This window comes from Protomyctophum parallelum (assembly GCF_964188405.1).
Source record: "Protomyctophum parallelum genome assembly, chromosome: 6".
Classification (NCBI taxonomy): Eukaryota; Metazoa; Chordata; class Actinopteri; order Myctophiformes; family Myctophidae; genus Protomyctophum; species Protomyctophum parallelum.
In genome coordinates, this window is record NC_139701.1 from 21262367 (window position 1) to 21272366 (window position 10000).

At 40.2% G+C, this 10000-nt stretch overlaps 1 protein-coding gene across 2 annotated transcripts in view; it reads left to right on the top strand.

Annotated features, from left to right (window-relative positions):
• Window positions 1-10000, top strand: part of tmem131 (transmembrane protein 131) — a 33237-nt gene that overhangs the window by 5818 nt on the left and 17419 nt on the right. For both annotated transcript variants that reach the window (XM_083766318.1, XM_083766317.1), the window contains exons 4-19: window positions 1392-1460; window positions 3781-3901; window positions 4905-5021; window positions 5131-5253; window positions 5877-5957; window positions 6046-6196; window positions 6324-6380; window positions 6483-6544; window positions 6633-6741; window positions 7628-7736; window positions 8352-8505; window positions 8615-8785; window positions 9060-9170; window positions 9375-9509; window positions 9610-9714; window positions 9809-9895. In XM_083766318.1, coding sequence (XP_083622444.1) covers window positions 1392-1460; window positions 3781-3901; window positions 4905-5021; window positions 5131-5253; window positions 5877-5957; window positions 6046-6196; window positions 6324-6380; window positions 6483-6544; window positions 6633-6741; window positions 7628-7736; window positions 8352-8505; window positions 8615-8785; window positions 9060-9170; window positions 9375-9509; window positions 9610-9714; window positions 9809-9895 — 1762 coding nt within the window. The remainder of the gene's footprint in view (window positions 1-1391; window positions 1461-3780; window positions 3902-4904; window positions 5022-5130; window positions 5254-5876; window positions 5958-6045; window positions 6197-6323; window positions 6381-6482; window positions 6545-6632; window positions 6742-7627; window positions 7737-8351; window positions 8506-8614; window positions 8786-9059; window positions 9171-9374; window positions 9510-9609; window positions 9715-9808; window positions 9896-10000) is intronic.

A 10000-nucleotide genomic window follows, 5' to 3' on the forward strand; every position in this document is an offset into this window, starting at 1 on the left:
GGGTGTGCGCATACCACACTACATGCACATATTGCCCTGATTAGCGAATCTCCGGTTGGCTTTGCAGGTGGCCAGACCATTCGCTATTTCGCTGTCATTCCCTTACTGTCTCTATGCATTTCTTCTCTCTTTTAATTAATCGTATATACTTTGTTGTAGGACACATTGTGACAACGGCTGATCTACTAACTCACAACACGTTGTGAGCTAGTAGGTCTGCAATAATATTATAATATTATGATTTATGTCAATTACATTTGCCCAAAATAGGGATGCCTGCCAAGTAGTAAAAAGTGAAATAAATAAATACATACATAGAGAGTTGCGGACAGACTGTAAACGATGAAATGACTAATTACTTGGTCAACATAGAGACTGCTGGCAGCTGGGCCCCCACGACTGTGAGGTGTTGGCAGTCATTGTGAAGCTGTCATGCATGGGAGGGTCTCTGTGTGTGGATTATTATCAGCCCCCAGGAGGTGAAATCCACCCCAGCTCCAGCTAGTAGAGCTCTCTCAGAGGAGCGTGCTATTGTCATTGCCACTGTATTGTCTCTTCTACACACTACCTGGTAGGTTCTATGTGGTGTTTGTAATTAATAATTAGGGCATTTCCCTTTGCTGCCAGCTTGGGTACACCCAGTAATGTGGGAATAATATTTTAGAACAAGATTTAATTTACAATAGCCTACTAGTTAACAGAGGGACTCTTTCACAATTGCATTTAATCCTGTAAGTGCTGAGTCAAATCAACACATCACAGTTGACTAACTACCAACCTAAATCATCACATGACTTGAATTTAGCTTGTCCCATTATCCTACGTCACTAAAATGTCCTACTCACTGTAAAAGTTTAAGATGACGCTACATACATTGTTTTGCGCTATGATCACCTCAGCTTTTAGCTTAGCACCAAAGATGATCTATTCACTTCCCTGTGAGGAGGGGCCTATCCTATTGTTAGGATACACCTGTTGTCAAGCAGGTTTGGTGAGCTGTAACCCATCGCTTATGCCCTGAGCTCACACCTGTGAAACCTCAGCATTGTTTTGGCTTGCCTACATGTGATGGAGAAACTCTAAACTTTTAGGGGCCTTTTCTAGTCCGAGTCTGACGAGGAGAGAGGCGTCTTCTCCCCAATTTCCCTCTCCATCCCTCTTGAATCTATGGAGTTTTATCAAGGTTTTCCACGTGGAAGCTGCCTTCCACCGATGGGAGCAGTGCTCCAAGTCCATAGCATTAATCCATCAGAGGAACTAGTGGCCACGGGTCATTCTGCTTGACATCACATTTTGAACGTTTGTATCCATTTTTGGGGGACTTTCACACACATGGATACTATTCTGTTTAACCTGCTGTTGCTCCTGTCATGTCTTCCGCTTGCCTGCAGTGTGTCCCCGCACCGTGGGAACTGTCGACCTATACGATTTGAACCTCCAATGCTGGACTTCCACGAACAGTGAGTTGTGTGTGTGTGTGTGTGTGTGTGTTTGTTGTCTCTTCATAATATGTGTACCGTGTCAATATGACACAATTCAAGCCAAGTAACAATGACTGCATTCATTTAAAAGCTATTATTAATATAACTGTTGTGTTCCATCTCACGCTACATATCTTGTCTAAGAGGACCACAATTGTGCCATATAAGCTCACAGACTGGACCTCTTAATGAGTCAGTCAGCCAATCAATCAATCAAAACTGTATTAATGACCCATGGTCCAAAGCACAATAAAAACAAAAAACAACTACGACACATACAAAAACATATAAAGACGGACAGAATCCATAGGTTACAGGTACAGGTTACATCTTCAGTGTATGTGGGATGTGGGAACTATTCCTGAACCATTTCCTTCACTGGTGCTGCATTCCAGCATTATACGACGTGAGGAATTGATATTGAAAGCATGATGATGTGAACTGCTACTAGTGCCAATCCAAAATGATTGTTTAACACTTCATAGTATGCTCTCATCTTTAAACAATATACATTTTTAGAACCACACGGACAACACCCAGGTACTGTACCCTGGACACATTCACTAGATCACATTCCACGTTGACAATGGGTGCAGCGCCCATGTGGCGTGACCCAGCCTCAGGTGTTGCCTTGCCACCATACAGTAAAAAAGCCGTGCAGTGATTCAGTATCGCTGAGAAGGGCTGCTCGGCTTGTATGTTTTAGTTTACGATTTATTGTCATTCCAAAAATTGCAATTGATGATTTAATTGTGTTTTGGACATTGATATTGGAACTTAGAATTCTTTTTTTAATAGTATAGATCCTAAATACATGAATGTTTTCCCTTTTTAGACTTTATAAACAAAAATGGCAGAATAGATAGATGACAAATACCATAAATATACACAAATATACGGTTGTCTAAACTTGTTGTCTGCACCCGAGGAACATATTAAACCCATTTAGGCCTGACCTCAAAATTTAAAAAAATCTTCTAAATCCTCCAGTTTTCTGAAATATATATTTTCACGATAAAAAAAAAATAGCAGACCTACAAGCTTGTAGCGCCACTTGGTGGCGCACTATGAGCTTGTAGATCTGCTATTTTTCAATAGCTAAATTATTACAATGTTTAAAACACACAAAATATGGATGCCAGTGGTTAAAAGAGAGTGGGAAAACAACATGGAAATAATGAAATAAATATGCCAATTCTCATACAGCTGTTTTTATGGCGTGGCTCTGTAATAGGCTAGCCGTCTGTGAGTGTGTGTGTCTTTGTATGCGTCTGTCTGGGTGTCCGGCACTAATCCCACAAAGCGCTGGACCGATCAATGCCAAACTTTGTACTACGCACACTTGCCAGTAGGCCACAGAAGTACCACGATAATTTATTTATGCTTTTCACGTTTCTGAACTTGAAATATTTAAAGGGGTGCCCCTTTCAATATTTCAACTCATTTTCAACATTTTACTATGTCATTAATATACCTTAGAGCTGTTGTGTGGAAATAATAATAAAAAGTCCCCCCATTTCCTAGAACTGGAGGTCTGAAAAAAATCATGGTGAAACATCTTTATGACATCATTAAGATGTGTTTCACCATGTTAATGTTTTTTTTTAATGGCGTCAAATTTGGCATGATTCGTCATAGATGTATCATAAAACGACTTGTGTCGACTGTGAAGTCATCCGAATCAGGGGTTCTCCAGTCATATACATCACAGGCTGGTCAGTGGTCACATAAAGTTCCAGAGCTCCACTTTGGAGTCGGGCCGTTCCTATTTGGATCCTGAGATCCACATGATTTGATTTTCATTAGATGAATGGAAACTGTTCTAAACAGTTATGCAAAATATTTGCAATTGGTGAATTATTTTAACTTATAATTGTGACCGTGATCATGTATGACTGAGAAAGGCTTGCTGAGTCTGACCTCAAACCAATACTCGCACCCCACCATCTCCATGTGAACTCGCCCAGCTGTCTCTGCCTGGGAGTTCCTGGCCTTACTTTCTCAGTAAACAGTCGCCTTATCAGACACACTTGCTTGAATTGGCATGTTACCTTGAGAGAATAGTAAGAACCAAACAATGAACATTCCCATGATGCAAGAGGACATGGCGTAAGGAAACATTTGTGACCTTAAACAGCAGTTGGGCTCGTCAGCGTAGAGCAGACGTTTTGTCTCATTTGCATCTTCCCTGTTTCCCCTCCAAAAAAACCACTATAAATATAAGACTTTTAAGCCTAGATCTAGGTGTACAGTAACAGTATGTTGACTTGAATTGAATATTTTATTTCTTCCTCTACAGGCCTGTTGGAATGCCAAAAATGGAGAAAGTTTATTTACATAATCCTAGCTCAGAAGAAATTAGTTTGATATCAATATCAGCAACAACATCACATTTTCACGCATCCTTTTTCCAGAATAGGGTAAGTAGCTATCAATGAACACACTAATTATCACTGATTCACAAACCACACTGCATTTTAATTTAAATTTGTTCAATGAAAATGTGATTTTCCAGATTCAGATCTTGGAATATAACAGGAAGTTGACATTTTGTAATTTAAAGAAATGTGTTTGTTTTGTAATGTGAAACATCGTCAGAATTCACTTTGTTTGCATGCATTTGTTGTCTGTTGTTTCTGTTTCGTGTCAATGGGGAAGCTATTTTTAATTATCATTTATTAAACAACGCCATAACTATTGAAGAAATCTCACCAATATTTGGAGTTAAATCATGGCAAGGTACAACCCAGGCCAAAATGTAATTTTGCTTTAAAACCTGCTAGTTAAAAGCATACTTGAGCTGTTTATGTGAACTGTAATAAATTAAACTCATAAGTTAACACCTGTTCCCGACTCAAAGCTGATAGCATGTAGGAGGGTTAGCCTGGCCTTACTTCATCCATGATGTAGCTTCCCTGTCTGCACTGTGACCTCCCACTCGGGTTGTTCACTTAAGGAGCACTCCAAATTTGGATTTCCTCCTGGGTTATTACACTTGTGTTAAAAATAGGCCAATGTCTTAAATCATAGTGATCACTTGAACACACTTGGTCTCAGGCCTGGGAGATCATGCTGTTGCATAGTGTAGTGTGGTGTGTTACATTACAAGATTTCAATTATTATTGAGCCTATACGAGTATTAGAACTTTGAAGCCTTTTTCTTTTTTTACAAAGCCTTGTTTTGACTTTTGACATTTATTTATTTATTTATTGTGTGTGTGTGTGTGTGTGTGTGTGTGTGTGTGTGTGTGTGTGTGTGTGTGTGTGTGTGTGAGTGAGAGAGAGAGAGAGAATTCCTTCTGTTTGGTATGATGTAATAATAATAATAACTTGAATTTATATAGCACCTTTCAAGAAACCCATGGACGCTTTACAATACAGGAAAAAAAACACTTTGCATTTTTGTCTCTTTTCTTCCAACAGATAATTCCACCTGGGGGAAACACGTCATTTGATGTTGTGTTTCTCGGCCGCGTAGTGGGGAATGTAGAAAATACTTTATTTATTAATACGTCGCATCATGGACTGTTTACATACCAGGTAGATGCAAAAACATTATCTTCCTGAGTCTCCTGTCTTGTGTTAAATGTGTAGTGCCAGCAACATGTGACTGGTGCGCTACTATCGTGTTCCCTTCTCTGCCCTGCAGGTTTTTGGGGTTGGCATCCCGAACCCTTACAGACTACGGCCCTTCATAGGGGCCAGGGTCCCAGTAAACAGCAGCTTCTCCCCTTTAATAAACATTCACAACCCACACAGCGAGCCTCTGCAGGTAAACAGCCATCAACAACAACAGCACTCGATGTCACTGGTCATCAATCTTGTTTGATTAAAGTCTGTGAAAATAGATTTACGCCAGGTGAATGTTTCATGTCGTCACTGTTGGGCATACGTGTCTATGTCCATATTTCATTGTCTTGTTTTTTTTTCTTCATTAAATGAAGGCCCTATTTTATACTTTGTCGCACAATAGTAGTGGAAATAGCTGATGTACAAGCGTGAATGTGTTTGAGCTTGTAGACCTGCTATTCTTTACCTGTTTTTCTGCATTTTCTTTCTATTTCTATTTAAATGTTTTAAAATATTTGAAATATTTAGCCTGTAATGACATTCCCAAAATCGTGAGGTTGAAAGTGGTTAAGTCTGTCTGTGAGTTTTATAAATATTTATTGTTTAACCAATGAAAAGTATTATGACTTTTGACGACTTTTTGAGTGGTGCAACCACTCCCTTTTAATTTTCAATGAACCCTTAAAGTTAGAACTACACTGGATCCATTCGAACACAGGTTCTTTTTTCCATTTCCTGAAGAAATAATGGTTCTGGAAATGCAAGGTTTCAACCCGACACCAACAATATGTTTTCTTAACTTTCTTCTTTTCTTCTTACTGCCAGGTTGTGGAGATGTATTCTAGTGGTGGGGATTTACATCTAGAGCTGCCCACAGGTCAACAAGGAGGCACTGGCAAATTATGGGTTAGTTTCAGTTTACAAAAAGACATCTACTTCATGGCACAGCTGTGAGAATTGAGTCAGTTCAACCCTGCTGATTTTGCCTTTGCAGGAAATCCCCCCATTTGAGACAAAGGGGGTGATGAGAGCCAGCTTCTCATCCAGAGATGTAGACAACCACACAGCTTTCATCAGGATTAAAACCAGTGCCCCCGATGAGGACCAGTTCATCATCCTCCCTGTTGAAGTGGAGGTCACTTCAGGTCTGTCGCCTCATCCTACTACTAACTACACTATCAAATTCTCCTCCGTCCAGTAATTCACTTCACCACCTACAAGTTGTATGAAACTTAACTCTTCTTGTTTTGTCTACTTGCTCCCTCTATACAGCCCCTGGCATATATTCATCAACAGAGATGCTCGACTTTGGTACGCTTCGGTCACAAGGTATGGAATACAGCAATGCGTATGGCATTTTGGAAAAAGAGTCATGAGTTTTTCTTATTCTCGACAATTTATCTCTCTCTCTCTCTTTCTGTTTATAACCAGATCGACCAAAGCAGTTAAATTTACATCTTTTAAACTCGGGAACAAAAGACGTTCCCATCACAGTGAGTGTTCCGGAGATTATTCAGTTCATATTATAAGCAAACTCAACCACCTACCAGTGAATAAAGAGTTTGTGTTTATGCTTTCCAGAGTGTACGGACGACCCCATCAAATGAAGCGGTCACGATAGATTTTAAGGCGATAACGCTAAAAGCTGGTGAAAGTAGATATACCAAAGTTGCAAGTATTAGTTTTGATGGTAAGTTCTTTATCAAGCCTTTCAGTGTTGTTATTGATGTAATACTAGTACTACCAAATACTTAACCATGAGATAAAAACTGTTTCTTAGAATCTGTCTTTTGTCAATGTGTTTAAAACAGTTGCTATAAAATAACATTAGACAAGGAATATACTCGAATTCTTAACGATGCTATTGAGTTTGACCTCTTCTGCATTGCTTCTTGTCCACTTAAAGACTCACCTGTTAACTATAGAGAATATTATGAGACATATACAATTACAAAGTGCCCTACATTGCACGGTTCAACATGAAACACTATCACTGTCTCACTGTGTGTGAGTGACCTCTAGGACAATAAATGCTAATCCATTGCTAAATTTAGCAGTGACCATTTCTAGATTATGTGTTAGTTCAAATATTATGCTCAGTTGGCACAGCAGTATTCTGCTTGAGAAGTGTTGCCTAAAAACCCGAATCAGCCTGACTCCAAATTTCCCATTTTATAAAGTATAACAACTCTTACAACAACTTGTGTGCACAATTGACTCTGTATGAATGTTTTGACAACCGTAAGAGCAAACTAGAGTCACACTGGCTGTACATGCAAAATGTTCATCTCAGGTCAGATGTAGTGCTTTTTTCCCTCACAAAATCCCAAATGGGCCCTCAAATGTTATCAAAGGTTTTTAGCCAGCAATGCATTATTGACCAACTGTGTGCTGACCAAGGTCCCCCAGAGGCCAGGACCCGAAATTGGTCTTTTGCTTTTGCTGAATGTTCACCTATTATGACATGCCCAGAATAGAGACGCTATGGTTCATGTGATTGTGTTCCTTCTTGTAGAGCTCTTGTGTCTTCCTGCACTGTACTTGTGTTTCTAATCTTTTCACTCTTCTTGTTTCAGCTTCAAAAGCAAGAAGACCATATCAGTTTTCTGGAAAAATAACAGTAAAAGCAAAAGAAAAAAGTTACTCTAAACTTGAAATCCCCTATCAAGCAGAGGTTTTAGAAGGGTAAGTATACATGTTTAATATTAATAACAGTATAGGGACAATGTGTTAATGACTGGGAGAACAGGGATGACCCGGAATCTATCTACGCCATGGGTTTTGCATAAATTATGAAAGTAAGCTGGCTGTATAGCAAAGGCTTATGACATTCACACTTTTTTCCCAACGAGACTATCTCCAGAAATCAACTTTTGTACAATTTCTGAACCACACACAATTAATATAAGTAAGAGAAGAACACAGGCCTACAACGGGCCCTTCTAAATGAATTATTAATTGTTAGGACATGTCCCTGTACTGTTCTGTGTCTTGTCTTTTTCTGGTGACTCCTAGTCTGGGTCCGTAATATTAACGGATGTGATAAATTATGTCATAGTCTAGAACAAAATGTGAAACTCTCTTAGGCTTCGTATAACTACAGAGCTTATTTTCTGCATAAATCAAAGCCCATACGGTAATAAAAAGCAATGGAAATGGAACCCATAGAGAACTCACTAATGGGTTTTAGTACCACAAACTGGACGCAGCTCAACAGAGAGACTTCAGTTATGAATGCAGTATTTCACATATCTGCGTCATAGTGCCTGACATTGATGTGGTCTCTCTCCTCATGTTTAGCTACCTGGGCTTCGACCACACAGCCACCCTGTTCCACATCAGAGACAGTCCCGTAGACCCTGTGGACAGACCCATCTTCCTCACCAACACCTTCAACTTCGCTATTAGAATCCACAATGTTTCTCTGCCCGAAGAGGCCAAGACCATGTTTAACGTGTGTGCCGCCCCCAGCAGGGTTCATGGGGTCAAGCTGACATAAACATACTTTCTGAACGTACGTATAGATGTCAGATCTTTCACAGATGTTTGTGATTTGGTTTCAGGTGCAGAACTTCAGTGCCCCCATCCTCATACCACCACACGAGTCGCGATACATCTTCTCCCTCCTCTTCCGGCCGGTTCGGCCCTCCATTCACATAGACGGCAATATCCTGCTCATCACAAACGCCTCAAAGTTCCACCTGCCAGTCCGGGCTTACACAGGCTTCTTAGAGGTTAGCACTGGGAAAGAACATCATGTGACATTGTCTGAAATTGTACATATAGACTGAAGAATGCATTAAAGACATTCCATACCCTATGGTAGTATATTATGATGTTATTTTGTACATCAAAGGTTATCCGTTTTACTTATTTTGGTCATTTCTTTTGCACAAATTGAGTTTTTAGGAGATGTCGGGATGTTAATTTGTGTGTCTAAGGTGTCTGTCAGTGTCTACATGTTATTTTTGAATGCTTGTTTGAAATGTTTGTCTCTGCTATGAATAGACCCTGGTTCTGTCCCCCAGTCTGCGGGAGAACATGCTGGACTTTGGAGTGCGCAGTGCTACAGACACCAGCAGCATCACATTAGTGGTGATCAACAGTAATCCCATAGAGGTGAGGGTGGAGCACAGACACTACACGCTACAGACAAGCCTACTGCCAGTTGACAATTGAAGGGACAGCGTGGGCGGGCCCCCATGATGATTATAAAAACATTTTGTCTGCTCCGTACAGTCAAGGAAAGCAACCTGGATGTGAATATCGACTCGCACAACTATCCGTATCTCTTCTGAACTAAAGCACTTCCTTTTCTTTCAGCTGGAGATCAAGTCATGGATGGTGACAGGAGACAGTCTGTCCATGGAACTCCTCAAAACCGAGAAAGGCAATAGGACAGCAGCTCTCAGTCGCATCCGAGAACTGCACAACAGTTCAACCTCCCATCATAAAACAGTAAGAGCTTCTTCTCCATTCAGAAACCAGTATCTACAACAAGCCTAACTAACCTAGCTACCTAAGTTACTAACGCATACATTTCTTTTGCATATATTAGGTAATATTAGCCTCTGGCTACTACGCTGCATTCAGAGTGACTCTGGTGGCCAAGGCACTAGAGGGCACATATGATGGAGCCGTTCACCTTACCACAGACTATGAGGTAGGTGGTCTGTGAAGTTCAGCCAGAGAATGGAATGTTTTTCTTCATTAAGTTGACCCTTTTTGTGACTGTGACTATTCCTTCTCCCCCTCAGATATTAACTATACCAGTAAAAGCTCTGATAGCAGTGGGAACATTAAACAGCTCTCCCAAATCCATTATTCTACCACCGTCATTTCCAGTAAGTATCATCTGATGATCTGTTCGGGAAAGTCACTATACAAGAGTTAAACACAACATTACTAACTTTGATGCAAATAAAGGTGCTACATGAAAACTAGAAAAT